Below are 22925 nucleotides of genomic sequence, written 5' to 3' on the forward strand. Positions count from 1 at the left end.
CGGTGCTGTTGCTGTTAACACCTTTGTCACATGCTGGATATTTCATGGTGTCTGGCAGCGTACATGAAAATGCACACGTGCACAGCTGCAACAAACAGGTTTTTGCAGCAGACATCAGCTGGACGAGTTTACTGCACTGATGCCGTACAGTATTTGAACTTACTGTCTGAAAAGCAAACATCACAAAGCATACTTAGCATAACATCTTGTCCTCCATAGACTATGAATAAGCCATATTCAGTGATAATTACTAATAAATAGGCATCTCATTTTCGACCGATCAAAGCAATTCTGAAAATACTTATGATATAAGTAATCATACCAGTCAAGATAAAGAAAATATACATAGGGAAAAAGAAGCAAGGTGTAGAATAAAAAGCTCTTCCTATCTGCCTGTCAGGAATCGGGCTATTGCACAAACCAAGCAACGCATGGTCTAACAGCTTCTCATCTATTAAAACCAGATCTGGCCTCTTTCTCGGTCCGCAGTCCTCCAGGATCCCAAACCTGCACGGCAATGATGGCGCCAATGTCATGCTGTCACCCGAGCTGAGCCATTATTACACAGGCATTCTTAATAGCCCTATAGATTAAAGTCCAGAGGAACAAGACACCAACAGATTAAAAAAAGAAAGATAGGAAAGAGGATGATGAATTGCCTCAGATTGCCGGGCAATCATGCATAAATTACTAGGACGTGCTTAGGTATAATAACCAGCGCTGTTTTAAGTGATTGCTCACTCACGGGGAGCTGTTGTGTAAGGAGGGGTGGGTGGGGACGCAGGGGGAAAGAGATGGGTGGCGGGTAAAGAAAGGAGCGGGTCGCGGCTGTCTACTCAATCACATCACCGTCAAGGGTATCGCCCTGACACTGTCTCCACTCCGTGCCCCGAGCATCCACACAAATCTCCTGACAGACAGACGCGGCAGTCAAACAGCACCCTCGTCTCCCCAGCTCGGGCCCACAAGGTTCCCTGGGCATGTCTCTGTGGCCCCACAGGCTGCCGCTGGGAGCCCCGGCAACAACTGATTATTCAGGACCCAGGCTAACAAGGATCTGCCATGTGGATCTCAAAACAACATGTGCTGGTAGTGAATTCATCATGAAGAAGGGGGAACAGGCTGTCTTCCGCTTCTTTCTCTCTGGATGTGCTGCACACTTAGCAGATTCAGCAGGAACAGCTTCAGGTAGGAGGATTGGAACCAAACTCGTGAATGTAGCAACCGACTCCACATAGCATCGGTTTCAATTTGTAAAGAGCGGTATATAAACGTTTCACAGTAATGTAAAGTGAATTACAGTTGTTTCAGCAGCCCCAGACCTCTCCCCCTGTTGAAGAAATATGCCAAGTTTATGGGTGATGCTGTTGTGTGCTGTGAAAACAGTGACAAAAATAACTAACCCTCCTCTCAACCCGGGTTAACTGTGCATTTTAAAGCTCCAGTAATATGAAGACTGACGGGGAACATGTATAATCCATAAACCTGTGCAGTGCTTGTTCTAAACATGCATGCACCAGAGAGCTGTTCACCGGTTTATTCATTGAAGTTCAACACAGTAAACAACACCCTGAAAATCAGACATATTGTTACCGTTGCTGTGAATGCACTGTTCGTGTAATCGACAACATCACTTACATTGATAAGTCCCAGGAGCCGCTGCTGATTATTCAAATGTTGTCAATATCGAACATATCGTGGGTCCGAATCGCACCAAATTGGACAATGCACTTCTTTGGACCCTTAACAATACAAATGCAAAATGAGGGCGATAAGATGAACGGTCCTTTAATCTGCATTCCACAGACAGACAGAGATTTTTAGAATTATTTCATTGATAAAAACGTTACTTGTACTCTAGTGGATGTAATCAGTTTCTTTTGTGCAGCGGCCTAATCTCATATAACAATCATTTGGAAACTATCATCGGGAAAGAAGAACCTGTTATTTTGTGTATGGTATGTACCTTGGATGCAAAACAACACCAACTCCTCATCACTTAGCCGTTATGCAAACTTTTGAATGCCTGTGGCCTGTGATCAGTTAACATAATGCATGCTGAAGTGCCTGGTGCATGAGGCGCCAGAGCAAAAACGTACCCAACACACATGGATGATTTTGTTATGTGTACTCGTCCCTTGAAGGGTCCGCTTATCAGCAGCACAGTCTCCCGGAAAAAAAAGAAGACATTTAGAGGACACATGAAGGATAACTATCTTTGTATATCAGTTTGTCTCCCCATTCTATAATGTGCACCCAGCCACATCGCCGCTATTGTCTGTGCCATCTGCAACAACTCAAACAGCCAGGGAGCCTGGCAGGAGTTCAAGCTCGCCACAGTTGACTCTCCACCGCAGAGGCCCTCTCGGGGACCATCTCTCACACTGGTACAACACTTCTGGGCCCGGGCATTCGTCTCCCTTCGTCACATCCTTCTTCATCAGCATCACTCGGTGCGCTCTTCACTTAAAGCATGATACTGCAGTCCCTGCTCCTTTAAATCCCTGTATCTCTCTCCCTCTGATTGCTTATAGTCCAAGTGGTTTAGTAATGCTAGCACAGCAGGGAGCTGGGGGAGCACAACAAACTTAGGCCATTTAACTCAATCGTATTCACAATGGCAAATTAGGCAGAAATACAGAAGTGGTTGCCAACCATTCCACCCAATCAAGCATATGCGGGCACACACACAAACCCAGAGGTGAGAGCGGGACAGTGTTTCTCCTCTGTGACTCATTATAGACCTGATAATAAGCAGAAAATGTGGTTGAATTGGCAAAATTGGAAAATGATACACTGGTTAATATTTACCTGGCACTTTGTCTCCATCATATTCTATACTCCACAGTGCAGAGTGAGAGAGGAGGATTAATAGTCCCAATTTTCCCCCCATTAATCCATAAAGACGCTATAGAGCAACTCTCCTCCTCCCTCTCCGTGCTCTCCGTCCTCTCTTTTATATCCCCTATGACCTCGAGTTCAAAGCTGAAGCACAGAGCAGGGTCTGTGTTAGTACAGATGAGGGCTCTCTCCAGCAGTATCTGAAGGAAATGAGACAGCACAGTTGAAGTCTGTCAGCCCTTGTCTCTAAATAGCAGGTGGCAAAGAAACAGAGAGAACAACAGAGTATGTGGGGATAGAGACAGAGGGATGGGATGGCAAGACAGTCAGGGCCGCGGGGATGAGACAGGGAAACGGGGGCCTGCGGTGCCCAAATAAACACATTTGCTCTGCCCCCCCCCCCCCCCCCCCCTTCAAAGGCCACATGCATGTACACACGGAACGCATGGCTCAAAGATGGACACTTGAGCAGATACGGAGGGCTCATCTGGCACTGCAACACTTGGTTGCACATGAGCTTAAACTGCAGCCTGAGGTTCATCTTAGCTTAGCCACATAGCTTAAGTCGGTTAGCCAACTTTACTCCTCTGGACTGCGCTCCAAGTGGATCGCACCAAAGGCATACCGCCACGCACACAGGGCTGTGCCGATGGAGGCCACAAACCACGGAGCCGGCTGCCAACCGGTGGATGGGTGAAGTGCTGTGGTGTACCATCCAAGCTTGGCACCACCTACGTGCAGGTCTCCCATCATTGGTCTCTGCAACATCACAAAGGAGGCAGGTGTGCACACAAAGCATGCGACATGAAGAGGCGGCCGAACTGACAGATTTGAGATTGCCTCCGGGGTAAGAGTAGTCAGTATCTGAGGCTCTCATGTATCACTGGGATATACGAAGTAAGGACTGAGTGACCAATAGAGACGCACACAGAGGACAAACTGCATCTGTGTGCGTTGTAAGTGGCAGTTCACTGCTGTACCATTAACCTTGGAGAAAGGAAGTAATAACGGTGTTCTTTTTTCACCCTTTACTTCTCTCTATTTAATTTGTCCTATAAATGAATTTCCCTAAGGTGCTGTGTCGGAGTGGACCTGAGATTAATGCAGGAATAACACGAACAAGAATTTCTCCAGTATATGCAGGAGGAGATTCTAGGCAGTCAGGTAGAAAAACAAGAAATAAAGAAGCAGGTCACAACAAGACAAAAAAAAAAATTCATGCAGTAAACAATTGTTTTGGAGACACATGAAACAAAAACTTTCTGGGAGAAGTGGTGAGAATGAAACCAGGGAGATGAGGGCTGTATCGAGCATCACTCTGACCTGAATGTGCACCTGAAATGCACCAAAAGTTTAAAGTGTTTAACTCGCTGAATTTCATTGGAGAATTTGAGCAAAATGCAAAACCGGTTTCCCGGTGTGGGACATGAGAGGTCAGCCGAATCATTGTATCTCTACACAGGAGAAAAAAGGAAAAAGGAGAGGCAACAAGCAGCAATTCAGGTTGAAGCGGCTGATCTCCGCTAGGAAAAGCAACATGTCAAACATGCTCTTCTTTACCATTTCTTGTCCTTTTGTTCCAAAAATAGAAATTTGTCTTTTAGCTGCCCTTGTGTACGGTGAGACTTGTAAAAACAAGATCTCTCTTTCTCCTCTCCATGCACATGGTTGGGAATCAAGAAGGCACAATGAAAAGCAATAAAAAAAGAGTCACCATATATCAAATTGGAGAGAGACTGATACATAAATCTCCTTTTGCACTGATTATTAACTTGGTCCAAACAAGCCGAGTCAATAAAAGCTTGGAAAACATAAAGCTTCTCCTCAACTGGAATAACAGCTAATAAAGGCTGAGAGAGAGGGAGGAGAGATTTATTTGAGAGAAGGGCAACAGGAAGAGCAAAGGACTGAGAAGAGGAGGTGCTGCTTCTAAAGGGTGAGCTTGTTAGGAAAAGGAGACGCCATTAAAAAAAGAAAAAAAAAAAGAAAAGCCCTGAACACCTGCTCAAAAAACTCAAGCAGATACAAATGCATGATAACACATACATGCGTCCGTGTGACAGACAAATGTAACCCTGAGTGTTTCCTGTATCATCAATATGACTGGAGCTGTTACCGTGCCAGACTTTGCCATTGTGCCTGCTGTCTATTCTGCACGCGGGGCAATAGAACAAACCTTGCGCTTGGCGGTCGGAAGAGTGGAAAGGGGGAAGGAAAGACAAACAAAAGCGATTGATATAAATGATCTGCCGGCCGAGAGAGGCCCCCAAGCAGGGGCGAGCGAAGGTCCGCTCGATACCAATTGATCGTGGGAGGCCCAGGCATTCGTCTTAATTCTGACTAATTAGGGCAGTGGCTGACGAGGAGGGGGTAAGAGAGATAAGTTGTTGGTATGTGTGTGTGTAGTGTGTGTGCGTGCATGTGTGTCTGTGCGTCAATGGGACCTCCCAGATTACAAAATCAGGCCCCCATGTTTACAAAGCGTGGAACAAGTGGAGGATTAAGGAAATCAGTTTAGGAAACAACAACCGTCACCACATTAGTGTTGCTGCCAAAATAATTCCCCTGTCTGTTCAGTGGGTTGCCTGACAGGCAGGATGGGAATAAATCCTTAGCTCGCTCTCTTTTTTCTTTTTTTTTTGTTATCTTGTTTGTGTGAGAACGGCTGATTATCTTCTGCCAGCACAAGTCTGGCCTTTGGTAGCCAGAAGGCAGCAGAAGAGCGATGCTTCTCTAGCCTCACACATTCCACAGATAGACATCAAAGCTTTTTAATTGGCAAGAGAGAAAAGTTAGGCTTGATCACTGGAACAAATGAAAAAAAAAAAAGAAAAAAGAATGATTTTACGCACATGGTCCTCGGTGTGAAAAATGACGGGATGCGAGGTCTTGGTGCGAGGGTGAAAGACACGGGACTGTGGACACTTGAGGCAAATTGCTTTAGTGTGCGATTCCACAGTAGTAATGAGAGCGGGTCGCAAAGGGAAAGACGGGAGACGTGGGCTGGGAGGTGTCTCGGAGTTTGCAGGTAAAGCCTTTCTAAAAGATCATAGCATTTGGGAGCAGCCGCTGAGCAGGTGCTGAGCTACTGAGAGAGCCCGGCTTCGACTCGAGATTTCTATCTGTCACTCCCGGAGGATGTTAGCAGTGTGAAGTGGAAGGTGGCAGGAGGGGGGCATCGCCACCAACAAAGGGCAGCAGCAGGGACAGTTCCGCCTGAATGCAGATCACTATCTGACGACAGGAACACACACACACACACACACACACACACACACACACACACACACACACACACACACACACACACACACACACACACACTGATGTGAAGGTGCCTAACGCAGAACTGACCACACAGACAATAGAGACAAAATATCAGTGAGTAGAAGTGACAGACAGGTAGCATATCTGTATCAGACAAGATCCGATTGTGGAGGAGACACAGAGAAGCTCAGACGGGGGCCGGGCTGACCTTCGCCCTTTGTCACTCCCTCTCACGGGCCGGGAGAGACTGACAGATATACTTGAATACCGGCGACTCTCTCTTGTTCTTTGACACATAAAATGCACTGCCCTTTCCACCTCCGGCACCCGGTTCCCTGCCGGCTATTCATAACCCAGCCCGCGACGCTTTTGGGCCGCCAGCCCCGGTGGGCAGCGCTCTATCTGGGGTTCACAAATAGAAGCATCAAAAACGGGCGGCGGGAGTCTGGATATCCTCGCCAAGCCTATATATAAACACCTCATCGGCTCCAGACGAAGTGTCATTCAACTCACATCAAATTAACCAATCAGGGTGGACATGTCCCCTGAATTCTATGCTCGTCAGCTCAAGTGTGATGTCCTAATGACTGCCTGGCCGTCGATACCGGCCCACATAACGGTGGGGCCCTGAGGGGGGCAATTAGGGAGAGCAGGAGATGTTTTCCGTGATAAATGTTGTCACTGCTGGTATTGGTACTAATAAGCTGTAATTTGCTGTTGTAGACTCTGATGACACACAGTGTAATGGCAACACGGTAGACAGATGGGTGAGACCTGCGAGGCTTTACATTAAAGTGACACAAATGCTTTCATTAACTCAGAAGGGTGGGATCCACAAATATGTATCCGCAGCTGATGAGATTAGAGCTGTGCGCCTGCTGAAAATTCACTGAATTTGCAGTAAAGTGCTTTGGAAGAGAGAGAGAGAGGAGGGCCGACTTCACCCTCCAGTTTATTGTGACTGCAACTTATTATAGCAGGGAGGTCTTTATTTCTGTACCCCTGCATGATTTAGTCATTTTACATGGTGAAGGTCAGAGAGTGGAAATATTTGCAAACGTTGTTCAGATGTGACAATAAGTTTAATATTAGAGGAATTAGACAAAACTGCAAGTTCTTGCAAATAATGTCCTGAGATTGTTATATTTGGAGTCCAAATTATTGAGACTAATCATTAGATCATTTATATTTTCTATTGTTATCAAATATCGTATTTCTAATAATAATAAGTGAATCTTACCTCCAGACCATTTATTCGTTTTTGCTTTGTTTGTCAGCAGGATTTTTTGCAAAAATCCCAGAACAGATTTCAACTGAACGTGGCGGTTGGATGGAACATGGGCCAAGAAACAACCCATTAAATTTTGGCTCAGATCCGGAAAGAGACAAAACCAGGAATTCTTTATTAATCACTTTGTTTATTATTGGTATTTAAAAAAAAACAGGCATGCTTAAGGAACTGAATGTACGCATTCCACTGAGTCCAGTCTAATTTAATCTCAAGCCTAACACAAGTAATGACAAATGCCCTCACCAAGTTATTTACACTGAAAAAAGTCTAAAAGACACCAAGACATTCAATCGACACTGAAAACACAGTAACAGTCCAAGCAAAGAAACTAAGCTATAACATGCAGCACATCTACGTCACTTTCACTTGATAAACAACTTTTATTCTACTATCAAAACACACTGATGGCCACTGACGGTTAGAGACGTTTTGATGGATTTCCTCTGTACCATCCATTTGTGTTAAGCCCTATCACATCAAAACAAAATAAAAAACCTCTCCTCACTGGCTGTGAGAAGAGGCCGGAGAGACAGATCTTCATGAAGACATTGAGGGGGACACAGGTGGCGTGAAACCGCAGCGCGCAGTGTCTGATGTGTGGGTGAGTGACGGCTACCAGTCGAGCAGGGCTGACTTAGCCCATCAGCAGATGCGACACCAGCGCCAGTCTGAGTCTGAGAGCGAGCCTCGTCGGACCGCCACCCCCTCTCCCTCCCAACTTTTTGCTCTCCCCTCTGTGCCGCCCGAGCGGTAACGGACGGACGTGCATTGTTGTCAGTGTCACCGCAAAATGTCATGCGCTGATTCGCCCGAGTCAATATTTTCCTCGATTTTGAGTGGCCTTGTTAGGCCGTCGTCTGACAGCATTTCGTCTGATTTCAGACTTATTCAAATGTGGCACGGGCAGGGGAGGAAAGCCACGGGAATGAAGTCGGATTGGCAGTGCATTTGGGGAAACACTGCAGCTGGCACCTACAGGGACACCAAAACCCCCCCTGACGCTGTTTTGAAAAAGGGGGGGGGGGGGGGGGGGGGGGGGGGGGGGGGGGGGGGGGGGGGTGATGTTCAGCCATCAACAGCAAAGTAACAATTCATTCTAAAATGAAGTGACTCCTGTCACAGTGGTGACAGAGGGGGTTGTTCTGCCTTCAGCGAGCAAACAACCAAGTCAGCGTTTCATGCATTTATTTATAGAAACCCTTAAGTGTCGGATAAGTGCATCTACAGTTACAGTATCTGTTTTCTTTTTTCATATCATCTCTCTGAGAAGCCCCCAAAATCCATCCTTTATGCCCCATACCAAGCCAGGTCTTCAATTTAATTCCCCATCTGTGACCAGCTTGAAATATTATCCAAGAAATGAGATCCGTGACCCTGAATACAGAGTGCGAGGCAGCTTTGGGAGCAGGATGGAGACATGGCCTGATTCTGTGGCTAAGAGGAGGCCTGCATCCCCTCCCCAAGTGGCATGGCTAAATATTTGCCCTCCTCCACTTGGCTGTCTAGACGCATCCACTCAGCCCCCTTCCCATCACTCGTCTGCTCTGCTCAGAAGCGGCAAGAGCTGGCACGGTCATCCAGGCAGGGCGCCAAAGCCACGACAAAAAGTTTCTCCCGACTGCCATAGGTCACGGAAGTTCACCAACCTGGAAAGAATGGGCTTCGCATTTTTAAAACCTCTGGGCCACCATTTGGGGAGTCACATGCAAACCAAGCGAGGGACAGGGAGAGAAAAAAAAAAAAAAAAAAAGAAAAACACTGTCAAACGGTCTTTGTGCTTTTCAATGATTTGGAGAAAGGAACCCTCAGAACTCGACAAGCGGTCTCTCCGGACTTCTCTGGGTTAGTGTTCCATATTCATTACCTTTTTTTCCACACTCACATGGCGAGGTTTTAATTGCCTACAATTCAGACTAAAAAGCGAGAGGAGCGTCATGCCTCTTGAGAGGGAGATGTGGGAAGTCCACCACCAGCACACTCAACCTGATAGACGCATAATAAGAGCCCTCATTACACATAACCAGATTATTCCCTTGGCCATCAGCTCAAGTTAATTTTTTTTCCCCCTTGCAAAGAGACTTGCAGTTCCTGGGCTCCAACAAACTGATGAACCAGCGCGGCATCACTGCAGCGTAGCCACCGAAGTCCAAGCAGCCGCGCACAGATCATTAAACAAGTCAAACAAAACATCTGTCATTTAATGACTGGCCTCCTCTTTATCCAGCAGAGGTGTGGACTCGAGTCAGACATGAGTTACTAATCCAAAACATTTAGACTGCACGAGATAAATACTTCTACGGGGACCCACAGTTCGGCTTTGACTTCAACACCACTCACTCATTTCTTTACTTGGGCTCAAACTTTTTAACTGTGATTTATTGACGCCACAAATGCTACTGGCTGAAAATATCCTTCCATTTGTAGCTGTTTATTGAGTAAGAAATGTAAGTTTTGTATCTAGCGACACTATGTTCAGGTGAAACTATGTTTGTACTGTTTGAAACAGACTGTACATAAACATTTGCGACATCATGACAGCTCTCGAAAAGTGAAGCCAAAACATCTTGGTCGACCCCTGGTGGCTGGCTGCATTTTTAGGTCATACTCGCTGCCTCCTCCATGTTAGTGGATGGAACATGGACCAAACCAAAAAGTCAAAATATGTATTTAGTGAAAACCTTTTTTCCCAAAGATGGTTTCTGCCATTTTAGAAATTATGTTTGTTCACCTGTTCATTTTTCTTTTAACTTTTAATTAATGCTTTAAAAAAAACCATGCTGAAATGATTGACAGCTGAGACTGGCCAAGCCGGTGTGTCAGCCGTGCCTCCCGGGTCACTGCTGCGCAGACGCTGGCTTCAAATGACATAAGATGGCAGCGTGTCTGAGATATATTGACTTCATTTCTGCACAGTGGGAGGAAGTGGAGACTTGTCATCCATTTCTATATACAGTCTATGGTTGTGTAGTGGGAGTAAAAACAGTTGTATAATGCCTAAACAAATGTAACAAAACCTATCAATATCATTAAAATGATCAAATTGTGTTGTACTCACCATGGATAAACACTTTTAAAGCACTGATGCCTTGTCCCTTAGTGTCCACCCACCCATCATGTGTCACAGATTCGATCACTGACGTCATCCACGCTCTGAAATAATTTTATAGAATAGATATATTTAAATAGAATTGCTATTAAAAGAATTAGTTACAATACTGCTACACTGTCATGAATTTAAGTTAACTCATATTGTGTAAGATGTTTCTGGGAATCCAGGTTTCTGAATTTACCCCATACCAAAGAAATCAGTTCAAACTGATTAAATGTGTTTATTCAACAGAAATCGAAGCATTTAAACGTCCGTTTGATGAGGAAACAAGCGGCTGGAGAAGATGAGGAAACACGGATGTTACACATGCTGTTTTTCATTGCCCTGCGCTGCCTGGTTGTTCTGGGCTCTGGTTATATTCTGTCACATTAACGCTGGGATAGAGGATATGTTGACAGAGAGAGGACATTGCACATTGAGACTGTAGGGCTTTTCTAAGGCTGGTGGCATTGGGACATGAAGACAAGTGTGTAGCTGTGTGTGTGTGTGTGTGTGTGTGTGTGTACATGTGTGTGTGAGTGTATAGAAGCAGAGGGTTGCCGGTGGAGCAGAGCATGTGGATGCCCACCCACTCAGCCACCTCGCGGCCCTCGTCATTTCGCATCAATCCACAGCCCCTCAATATAAATAGGACAGGCGTCCTAAAGCTACGCAATATTAAGAGAGGCAATGGCATTATGCATCCACCCTGCATGGGTCCCTCAGCCTGAGATAGGACTCCACCAGCCTGTTTTAATGGCACTTTCCTTCTCACTTGCACACTACACTGTTGACAGGGCCCAATTTGGGTAGTTAGTACACATTAAGTTGATGTAATATTTTGCACTGGCCACAATAATACATGACAAGTGAGCACCAACATACAAATTGAAGTGCAACTAGAAACCCCAAATTAAAATGTTTAATATAAAAAAATCTAAGGTTTACTCTGTTTTATTTTTGGTTTATTACTGGAACTGTCACACACTGGAAACTGTTTGTGTCCACCATGCATGCTGCAGAAATAAAATTGTAAACCTGCAGCCTGAGCACCCAGACTGGTGAGCCTGGTGCCACCAGCTCATCAGTCTGGTCTGACGAGTGTTTGAGGGTGTGCGATGAAAGTTACGTGCGTGCTTTTGCCTGTAGAAAGCTAAATATTTAAGGCAAATGTGTCTGAGCTGTAAGGAATGGAGAGCGGTGCACTAAAATTGAGAGTATAGTTCCACAAGCTGGGTTCCCTGTGGCGTCACAGAAGCTTCACACTTCATTACTGCAAGGCCAGCGACGTGCGAAGCCATTATGTAGGAGCAGTGGGAAGGTGTGTGCGTCTATGTGTATGCGTTGGGGGTACAACCAGGAGCTGTGGGGTGTAGGTGTGTGTGTGTGTGTGTGTGTGTGTGTGTGTGTGTGTGTGTGTGTGTGTGTGTGTGTGTAACAGGGATGAGTAACTAATAACCCCACTTGGACAAAGTGGTTTCTGGAAGCAGCATCAAGTTATTCGCATGGAAACATTATTTAATATATTCAAACAGCTGGGAGGTGTTGTCTGTTGTCCCAGTGTCAAATGAAAGAGGATGAGCAAACAGCTGGCAGGGCATTTTCTTGCTCCATAGCTCTGCTTACAACTACACTTTAATAAACCGAGAGTGGTGCACATGCACGGAGCAATTTGAAATGAATCGCACTAAGTAATCTGCAAACTACCGTCATGCAACCAAATCCAAGACTGAGTTTAACGGAATCTGTGTCCTCTACTTCCACCCAGTGGCCAAAAGCGGAAGGTCACACTTGTTTTTGCTGTTCTTGACAGTAGCACATCTGTGTTTCATTGCACAGGCAAGGACCCAGGTAATGCGTGGTGCATGCTAAAAATAAATGTGACCTAAAACGGCCTATAGCAATGACTCAGCTATTGCTAACGCTCATACTCAGAGCCAGTGAGACACGGCAGCGACCTTTTGAAAGGTTTACAACCATACAAGTTAATCATCAAAGAAGTATTCCCCCTCACTCAGCTGAAACAAAGTGCTTTTCAGTAATATTCAATGCTGTGATAATGATCATGTTCTGCCAAATGCTGCCTGACTGCCAGCTGCCCACTGAATTGCAACAGAATACTTGAATATTTTGAAATCAGCATTTCATTAAACTAGTACTGGCATGCCTTACAGCGCTCGAAACCGTCGGGTGTACGTCTGTAAACTGTGGAACCATCGAACATTAATAATCAATCAATAATTTGGGGGGTTTGTGGGGGTATCCCAGGGCCCGTATGTGCCTGCCAATGCTTGACATTTAGCTCTGATAACAAATTTGGTGGCTGAAATTAATTTAACCACACAAGTAAGCACTGTCTTACAAAGTTGTCACAGACATGTTCCTCGAAAGAGACAGTTTACAAGCTCTTAGACGACAATCTATAATTTACAAGTTGGTCATCGTGAACTTCAGCACTCAGACTTACTCTCCAGGCTGTAAAATAGCTTCCTCAAGGGTGAACAGGTAGACGTCAGAGAAGGACAATATTAGGATCTTTGACCAGATTTCTGTTGGTTTTAACAAGTTGAGTATAAGACTTTTTAAGACCTATTTAAGACTGCAATGAATTAAATTCAAGACGAATGACAATTAGGCTGCATCATATATAAAGTCATATCGTCCTTTTACAAATGATGCATGCCGCCATAAAATTTCTCTTAAAGAAAAGCTATTTTAAGTCTTGACAGAGGAAGCGTTTAGTGAACATTAATATGAAAAAAGGCCTACCTAAAAGTATTGAAGACCTAATACATAGTAAATTTAACGTATTTAAGACATTTTTAGGGCTTGAAATCCGATTATGACTTATTTATATATTATCATATATGATTATTACTATACTTTTTTAAGACCCTGCAGAAAAACCCTGTTGTATTCAAGATTCAGGAACTATACTGTCATTGTGCAAGCACAATGAAATAACTGTCATCCTCAAATCAAATGGTGCCTGTTAATAAGATTTACAAATGAAATATACAACAACAAAAGCTGTAAAACTATACAACACTGTATAATAAAATATAAATATAAGCCAAGGAAGTATAACATAGTATATAAAAAGTTCTTCAATAAAATAGGAGTAAACATAAATCGAGGTAACAACGGTGCATATAATAACAGCAAAGTTAAGAATGATAAATGATAAATAATATGAATACTAGAAAATATAAATAATATGAGTGTATTTAAGTGGGATGATAGATGGGCTATAATTGTTATGGGTGGAAGAAATGCTGTGACACAGTGGTATTTAGATGGCTCACATTACAAACATGTACTATTTACTCTTCTACATGTGTAGCGATGTGATTTCTGCTTTCACTGTCGAAAGTGGGCTACAAACATTTTGAGTTGAAAATGGTGAAAATCACACAGGAGATTTAACTTACACTGAGTGGCTGTAGTTTCACGAGAGTGGATTCCGAAGCACAGTAAGTTCCAACCATTTTACAATGAAAAATTAAAGTGGATTAAAATGCACGAATAGGTGTAAAAATTTTAGAAGTTGTGTTTTTCCCTTTTTCAACAGGCAGTCACATAGGACATCCGTGCGCCGCCGAAAGACCCCACAGGTCCAAGATGGCCGCGCCCGTGGCAGACGCCGGGGAGTTTGAAAGCTGGCTAAATGATCTGCTGGACTCGTTGGAAGTGGACCGTGAGGTGTACGGGACGTATATATTAGGAGTCCTGGCAGAAGAGGAGAGCGACGAGGAGAAGGAAGACGCGCTTCAGGGGATTTTATCCGCATTTCTGGTGAGTGTCCGAAGCGGCGTGCCCCGCTCCGCCCGGGCGGCTGCCCTCTCATGTGTTGCTGTCCGTCTCGTCGGGCCGGGCGGGACCAAGTGACAGCGCTGATGTCAGCCGTCATTTCTGGAGCTAGATTTCCTAGTTAGACACAGCTTTGTGTTTCTGTAGCTGAGGCCCATGTGCGGTAGATAAAGATCCAAGCTGTGCTCTCCTGCTTCGCCAAACCCCATTCAGAAATCTGGACTTTTTAGCTAAGCGTGGTCTCGTGTAGCACTGACTGCTACAACTCCTCAGGGCGTTCACATATTTGCCTTAGAGGAAGTCTTCCAAATCCAATGGTGCCGTTTGTTTGAAGCACACGTTTTAAAAAAATGTATAGATATGCACTAAACTTATGTTTGTGTCAGACAAAGCCAGACATGGGGTCGCAATCCCACAGCCTACATCATGTAGTGAGTGTTTAAAGTCATTGAGCTGTTGCCTGTGATGACCTTTTACCTTTGTTTACAGACTGAGGACACTGTGGAAGACGTCTGCAAACAGATCACCAAGCAGTGGACGGAGTGTGGCAGCCGATCAGCAGCCAGAGGAGATGATGGTATTTTGAGTAACTCTGATTCCGCCACATTCCTAAAGTCATTGAGTTGTGAGGAGTGACATTTAACTTCTCTTGGAGATCAAGTTGTCAAAGTTGGCTGCATCCTGGGAAAACCTTGCAGGAAAAAAATACATATTGTTCTGTGGCGTAATGATGAATTTAAATAACATTAAAAAAAATACATTTGCAACTAGAATGTCCCTCGGTAAAGTACATACCTCTACTAGGCCTCTTTGTGAAGCCACATTTAAATTGACTATATCCAGATTTTTTTTATTAGGTCTCTTCACCAAATTGTTTGTTCCATGAATTATTTTGTGAGGAATCAACAAAGATTGTTGAAGAATGCCCTATCTTACATTATTAAAGAAAGTGACAAAAATATCCGGGGATCTGTGCCCTGATTCGGACCCGCGCCAACATTCAATAGGTTCTAGCTTGGCTTCCTCGGTAGTCTTTGTGTAATCCTGCAAAATAACAGAACAAACGCAGATGAAAGCTCCTTGGCTGAGGTAATAATGCGTAGTCGTATATAATTGTATATAATCATTTCAAACGGAAGCAGTCCAAACTCGAGCCAGCAGGCTCATCAACTCATGTAAATGTTGACTAAACAGAGCAAAGACAGCTTGCCACTGAGTCTGTCGTCAATGCCAGTGAAACATACAGAGGGATCAGCTCCTCCACTCGTAAATCGTTTGCTTTGAGTTCGAAGGAGAGTGCATAATAATATTATAACCGAACAGAAACAGGGAGGCTGCAGAAAGCTTTTATGGTTAGGAATGAGTTTGTTCAGTCAGTGTTATTATGGGATAGAGGCTGTCATGGGTTCAGTTAAGTGCCCTCTTGACTTCTAATACTCATTCATGTTGACAGGAAATTGCAGGTACCTTTATTGTGAGAGAAATTAATATGTGATGTTTTTGTTTGTGTACAGTTTGACTTTTATTCCTTTTCTGCAGCTCAGGTCCGGGCCATCGCCAGTTTGATAGAAAAGCAAGCTCAGATTGTGGTGAAACATAAGGAGGTGTCCGAGGAGTCGAAGAAAAGGAAAGAAGCTGTCCTCGCTCAATACGCTAACGTAACGGATGATGAGGAATATCCTTGATTTTGCTCATTGTAATGACCGGGGGGCCAGACACACTTTCCAGAATGGTCCATACATTTTACTTCAATTATCTGTTTGTTTGAGTGTGCTGTAAGAAAGTTGATGAACATGTTTCAGGGAAAAAGATATATATAACATTCAATTTGCTGCATATATTCTGTTGTTTCCTTGACAAACGCACTGAAGCTGAGGAAGAGGAGCAAACAACTGCTACTAAACCCACAGGAAGTGAAAAATGTATCCTTACTTCAGCTCTTCATGATCAGGGACTGTTTAAAATCACACGGTATTCAGTGTTACTTGTTGCATGTTGACTGAATAGTGCAGTAGTGCCATTACCCTGATAACACTCTCAGCCATTTACTCCACAACAGACAGAATATGCAGTCCAAAAAAATACAGTATTTCCATCCAGCATCCTTTACTGTAAGTTTCAGCTCTGTTTAAGAACACCAATGTGGAGCAAGTGCTGAACAGACAGAAGGAAAAGCGGGACCAGGCTCGCGAGGACTCTCAGAAGAAGAAGGAGACGGACAAGATGCAGCGGGAGAAGGATAAACTGGCCAAACAAGACCGGAAAGAGAAGGAGAAGAAGCGCACACAGAAAGGCGAACGCAAAAGATAAAACAAAGAGAAAGGACATTTGTTTGTGAGGTTTTGTTACAAGACAAAAATGATTGAGGAAAGTCATCGCCTCTTTTTAGCTCAACCTCATTTGCACCTGCAGTATGTGAACATGTCATCAGATCCTCTGTGATAATTATTTTCTGCCACTCTTAGTGCGTGAAGAACAATGTGCTGGACTTTTTGCATATTCAAAATCATGTTTTATCCTTTGGGATGCAGATGCAAACGATCGTATGTTGAAACATGCTTTGCCACAGTTATCCCTGAAATGATCAAATTAGATTAGTTATAGTAAAAAGGAATCAAAGTCCTGTTTCTGCTATCATTCTCTGTGCCATTTCCCCCCCTGAATTATTTGCCTTTTATTTCTGCACAACTTCAAAGCAAAGGCACATTTACACATCAAACATTTTTTAACTTCTAATTTCACTATGCGGTTTTAGTTTCAATGTCAGCGCATTTTGTCTGAGAATTGGAATAAAGGAGCAGTTTGATAAATTGTACTGCAAACATATGCACCATGATCTGAATGTTTATGATGATGTTCAACATTTTTAAAGTAATAAAAAGAAAAAGTGTTCAGCAATTTGACCTGCTTTATTTTGAAATGTTCACAACGAATGGGGAACAATTATAACATGAACATTAAAAGTACAGAGAATGGAAAAAATGATGCTTCTTTTCATAAAGCTACGTCAGAAGGAATAGTTTCTGTAAATACTTGGTGTCTTATTGAGAAAATGTGATTAAATTTAGATTACTTCTACAACACTCACTTTTTCATATAGAACAATTCAAACTTTCATCATATTGCCGATTAAGATAAAATAGAACTTGTTTTTCTTATTAAAAGATGGTAATGTTACATGAGAAAAACTGAAACTGCAGAAATTGAATGGAACATTTTAGAAAACATGAATAATTACCATGTTCATTATAAAACTACTACTTTCCTTATCATTTTCCTTCCTTATCAATTGTTGCTTAAGATTACCCAGAACTGACGTCTAATTACATGCCAATAGATAATAATAAATAGTACAAGTAAAAACAAAGAAGAATTCACTGAAATCTTCCAGATAAATAGTGCCTTAAAATACAACAACGAAGGAGCCAGACATATTAGTTTGGAACGGACACTAAATATTAAATGATAACTGAATTTAAGATGCAGCAGGATAAATAACATCACAGGTAATTCTTAACACAACCTTCACAAATCATTAGTTTCCTCACCTGGCTGCCTATAAATGGTGATTTGGTGGATTTCATTTAATCAGGACCTTTAACTCATGCTTGTTTCCTGCTAAGTCACAACCTGAAGGAGTTTCCCTTAAATGCAGAGGTGTGCCCATTTCTGCACGTAGCCTTCATGTTGACATGGTCGTCCTGCCTTCTGACAGGTGGCGGCAGCGGCAGCGTCATCTGGACGGCACACCACAGGGCCATGCGGAGCTTCCTCGTGGTGGCAGCTAGGTGCTTGAGTGTGATGACCAACAGGAGGTCTATGAAACCGAAGCAAATTAGGACTGGCAGCGTATCGTAAAGAAGAATGCAATACAATATACAATATACGATTTACCTTGGCTGTCTGTGATGTGACCTCTCTGCTGCTGAGGTTTGGACATGGTAGCGAGCTGCTTGCGTCTTGCCTGGGTGCCGCAAACAGCCTCATGATACTTGTTCAGTGCTGTGCGGATGTTGATGTGGATGGGAATGTTGCACAGATACTCCATCCTATACAGAAGGCTTGCCACCTGCAGAACACCAGCAAAAACAACCATTACAATTCCCCATGTAATTGTTTTACGACGACAAAGTTACAACCAAAGGAAATATATGAAGCCTTCTTGTTAAGAGGACACTGCTTAATAATGACCCACCACTTAAATTAAACAGCTTTATAAACAAGGTACAAACTACGGTATTAAAAGATTTCAGGAGGGGCAGTGATTCTCTTTGGTTCACTCCTGACACTAAATAAATAACTATGCTGCAGTGAAAAAACCTAACCTGTAGATGTCAGTATAGAGGTAATTCATTAGGGGGGCCTCACCTCTGCATGCTCCATCATCTGTCTAACAATGAGGTGGTCAACTCTGGTGGGGTTTGGTGGAGTTTGGGGAATGATGGCGTTGATCAGTGCTGCAGTCCATTTCCCCACAAACATCTTGGTAAGGATGGTCTCTATCTGGAATAGAAAACAAGTGAGAACATGACAAAAACCGAAAGCTTCCACGACAAAAGATTCTTCCTTTTACAGTTTTTAAATTCAGGCTAACATACATTGTGCATCAAAATAAATCTAAAATATACATTTCGTGTATACTATTAAAATAAAACACCTAAAGTTGATCTAATGTGTGACAGCTGTGAAGTTTCAGAATATTTTTAATTCAATATAGTAAAAACTGTTCAATACATAAAAATAAACACATACCATCTTTCTCTCCATGCTTAAACACTTCCACTGCTCGTTACACTCATCGTGGAAGACAAGAAGCTGGATCGCAGATCCTTCTTGATTCATCGCCATTGGAGTTGTCGCAGCAGAGGATCGGCCATAATAAGTGTTCTCTGCACTGCGGGTCATCATTTCCCTGACATCCTCGCCTGGACCAGCACTTCCGTTGGATCTGAGGCTGATGTTTAAGGGAATGCTGGGGTGCCCTCTGAGGTCACTTTCAGGAGACATTGGAGGTATGTACTGCTCTGAATTCCCTGCTCTGAACATGCCGTTCTCTCTATTAAATCTTTGAGACTGACTGCCTCCCTGATGGTCAAACCATGGTTTCTGAGGGAAAACCTGTTTCTTATCTCCATCTCTTGTATATGTGTTGCTTAGGGGTCTTGTAGAGAAGCCTTCTCCCAGAATGCCAGGCATATGTGCCATCTTCTTTTCTCTTTGAATCTGTGGTTTGAATTTGTCCCGCATCTGGCTCTGCGGGATGTGATGCTTTGAATACTGGTGCACGCTTCCAATGTTGCCTCTATAGGGGGTCACCTTGTTTTGGTATTGGTTTGGGAGGTTTACAGCTGGAGAGAGTGGCTCTTGTTGCTTGATGTGCTCTTGCAGGTAATTCTGAGAGGCGTCACGTTTAAATATTTGTTTCCTAACTCCTCCATTTCTCTCCCTCTGCACTATGCTGAATTCTCCCACCGGCTGTTTTGGGGTCAGCATTGCCGGAGTACTTTGTGATGACACTGTAGGACTGGTGATTTTCCATTGTTCAAACAAGCTGTCTTCATGGAGCATGCCATATGTCGGCTCGCACATGTTTGGAAAGTCTCTACGACAAAAGCTGTCATGATCACCACCCATGAACGACTGAAAATATGTAGCTGGGGTCCTAGAGAAGAATTGAGGATTTTCTTTAATGTTTATGTTTACAAAACTAATGCCAAACATGTATTACAAAATACTAAACTGATATATGTTAAATATACATAAATATTTTATATCAAATATATTTTGGTTGCTCAACTGTGTGGTATTAAAAGTAATTTAATACATACTGTAAATTATAAACCCCACCCAAAAAAATGAAAGCCATAAACCTTGACATACCTTTCAGTGTAGCTGTGCCGTGAATTGGCTTCATCCAAAATATTTGACACCAGACCTTGTAAAACTGTCTCTCCATCGTAATTCATATCATCAGTGGGTTTCCTTACGGGAAAAGAAAATATATCATCAGAATTGCACTCTGACTTTCCTTTTTATTATTTGAAGGCATGAATTTAACAGTATGGCTGAAAACCTTTTTTCTTTCATAAGAAAACCTGCACCCAATATATGGAATTACTTCTGAATTCAGAATTAAATCCAAGACACACTTTGACTGGATGGAACAGCAATGTGCTTGTCCAACACCACACAACTACATTTGGGATTATGCACAAGTGAATATCACATATTTACTCTGAACATGATCAATTGAATACCTTGTTCGAGTACTTCTCTGGACACTATTGAAAAGTTGATAAGGATCATCATGAGCATTGTGAGACCAGGGCACATTCGATGCTGTGTCCTTGTCCTGCATTAGGACACCAGGGACAGACAGGGAGGGTGATGTTGTTTTCCCGCTGTTTCCACATCCTACATTTACACTGGCCTGAAACAGAGAGAGAAGGAATCAAACTGAAGCTCACCTGGAAAAGTGTTTTTCTTACTCACACAAGTCAGGTTGATGAAAATTACGAGACTTAATTGAAACAACAGCTGTAGCTGCCACAGAGGCCTCAAACTATTCATGAGTAATGCTGAGACAGAATGTAGAATAGACAAATGAGACAATTAACGATTAAATGATTAGTTCATTAGTCGATTAGCAAGGTGGTAGATTATGAATAAGCTGATCATTTGACAATGAAAAAAACATTATTTTTATTCTGTTAATATCATTTTAAATATGGCTGTAAAGCAGAAAACTTCATAAGACATCACCATTATTAATACAAATAAGTTTTTGAGCACTTCACAGACCATACAATGATTTCTATAATCAGTAATGAAGAAAACTGTCTCAGATAAGACAATCAAAAAATTCTTAAACTATGTTTCTGCTATAAATGGATATAAAAATGTGTCAAAGTAAACACAGCACAGCAAACACACAGGTAGTCAGCCTGACACTATAGATACATCATTGGTTTGCCACCAGTAACTAAGGGTTTTAGCAGTATTTGCCAAATTATATCAGTAATACACAAAATGCAAACTTAGTCACGCTTATCAAAGAATAGGAGAATGAGAGTGTTAATAAGGCCTACAATTATTTGTTACATTTCCAATAACTTACTGACACTCTAATTTTTACTGTAACTGTACTTTTCCACGTTTCCAATATATATGTAAATATATCAAAGAATTCCCCTTGTATTAATAATCTTAAGTGTACAAAGACAAAAAACAATGGATGGGTGAATGAACAGATTAAAAAAAAAAAAAAAGCCGTAATGCCAGTATTACTACTCAAGAGCTTTGAGGCCTAGTTGGGGAGGAAAGGAAATCCACAGCCTTTAGGCCTTTTCAAGACCAACCCGACATTTCTTACCTGGCGCTGGTGAGAGGGGAAGAGTGAATTGGCAAATAAGCTCTGATGCCCGTCAAATGCGCCGAAATCCATTGAACCTGATCTGATCCTTGGCTCCATTTCTGATCTGACAAGACGAAAGAAGACACTCGGAGTTATAATATATCTAAATATACAATTTCGTCGTTAGCAAACACGAGAGCACGGGGGTCGCGCAGAGGTTATGAGCAGATCATTTTTCAGAGGCAGCAAATCAGCTAGCTAGCCGTTGGTGGGTTAAGCTAGCAGGGTCCCACCACTCTGGGGAAACAACTGTGTAACAATGGCTCCTTCATTCCCGGTTGAATTTGTCAAACGTCACCTGAACGTACCGAGTTACCGGAGGGAGATTCACCGGAGACACAGAAACTTACCGCAGGTCCAGAAACTAACGGAAACATCACGAGCTCAGAAGTTCTCTGGAATTATCCCCACCCGCATACGTCACCCGCGACCTGAGCGCTCATTGGCTCAGTCCGACAGGATTCAGATTCTGGGACCAATTAACGTCAAGCAGAAAAGTTGGAGCGCATAGCAACTTGATAGTAACCACCTGGATAATGCGTCACAACCTCCGCCATTAAAAACCTTAAAAACCGAGTTCTCAGGGTCCTGATCAGTTTTAGCATAGATAACATGGAAATATGTAGATATCATCATCATCATCCTTATCATCATCTTCATTACTGTTATCATCAGCATTATCATCGTCACCATCGTCATCCTCACCACCATCATCATCATCATCATCGTTATTATCTTCATCACCATAATTATCATCATCATCATCATTACTGTTATCATCAGCGTTATCATCGTCACCATCGTCATCCTCATCACCAGAATTATCATTATAATCATCATCACCAACACCATTATCATCATCATTCATCATTGTTATTATTATTATTATTATTATTAGTGTACATATACAGTATATGTAAGGACAATCAAAAATAGACATCGGATGAAGTAATAAGTATACATGCATTATAAATGAAAGGATCTATAAAAATACTAAATGGAATAAACAGAATATATCAACTTTGAGCAGAGTAAATACAGTTTAACAGGTTGTACATGATTGTATTTTACAGGTTATATTATATCGTATATCTGTACAATATGGGTTGATGGATTAATGCAATGTATATAACATTATTATTATTATTATTATTATTAATACAAATATGATTATAGATATGTCAATTAACTGTTGAGTTTAATTCAAATTTGTC

At 42.6% G+C, this 22925-nt stretch overlaps 2 protein-coding genes across 4 annotated transcripts; one reads left to right on the forward strand and one right to left on the reverse strand.

Annotated features, from left to right (window-relative positions):
• The first annotated feature begins 14076 nt into the window (after positions 1-14076).
• ccdc43 (coiled-coil domain containing 43) lies at positions 14077-17195 on the forward strand. Its single transcript, XM_034593401.1, has 5 exons — positions 14077-14282; positions 14787-14874; positions 15837-15972; positions 16164-16219; positions 16420-17195. The coding sequence occupies exons 1-5, from the start codon at positions 14109-14111 to the stop codon at positions 16605-16607; spliced, it is 642 nt and encodes a 213-aa protein (XP_034449292.1). The 5' UTR covers positions 14077-14108; the 3' UTR covers positions 16608-17195.
• moto (minamoto) lies at positions 16629-22280 on the reverse strand. 3 transcript variants are annotated; one of them, XM_034593399.1, is made up of 8 exons: positions 22020-22280; positions 21670-21770; positions 20555-20727; positions 20178-20279; positions 19050-19959; positions 18666-18800; positions 18192-18366; positions 16629-18114 (listed from the first exon to the last, which is right to left on the reverse strand). In XM_034593399.1, the coding sequence occupies exons 2-8, from the start codon at positions 21766-21768 to the stop codon at positions 17921-17923; spliced, it is 1788 nt and encodes a 595-aa protein (XP_034449290.1). In that variant the 5' UTR covers positions 21769-21770; positions 22020-22280; the 3' UTR covers positions 16629-17920. The 3 variants fall into 3 exon arrangements, with proteins under 3 accessions (XP_034449290.1, XP_034449289.1, XP_034449288.1); XM_034593398.1 differs by having other exon boundaries at positions 21670-21775; positions 22010-22280; XM_034593397.1 differs by having other exon boundaries at positions 21670-21775; positions 22020-22277.
• Between the last annotated feature and the right edge of the window lie 645 nt (positions 22281-22925).

The sequence above is a fragment of the Hippoglossus hippoglossus genome, chromosome 8 (assembly GCF_009819705.1).
Source record: "Hippoglossus hippoglossus isolate fHipHip1 chromosome 8, fHipHip1.pri, whole genome shotgun sequence".
NCBI lineage: Eukaryota > Metazoa > Chordata > Actinopteri > Pleuronectiformes > Pleuronectidae > Hippoglossus > Hippoglossus hippoglossus.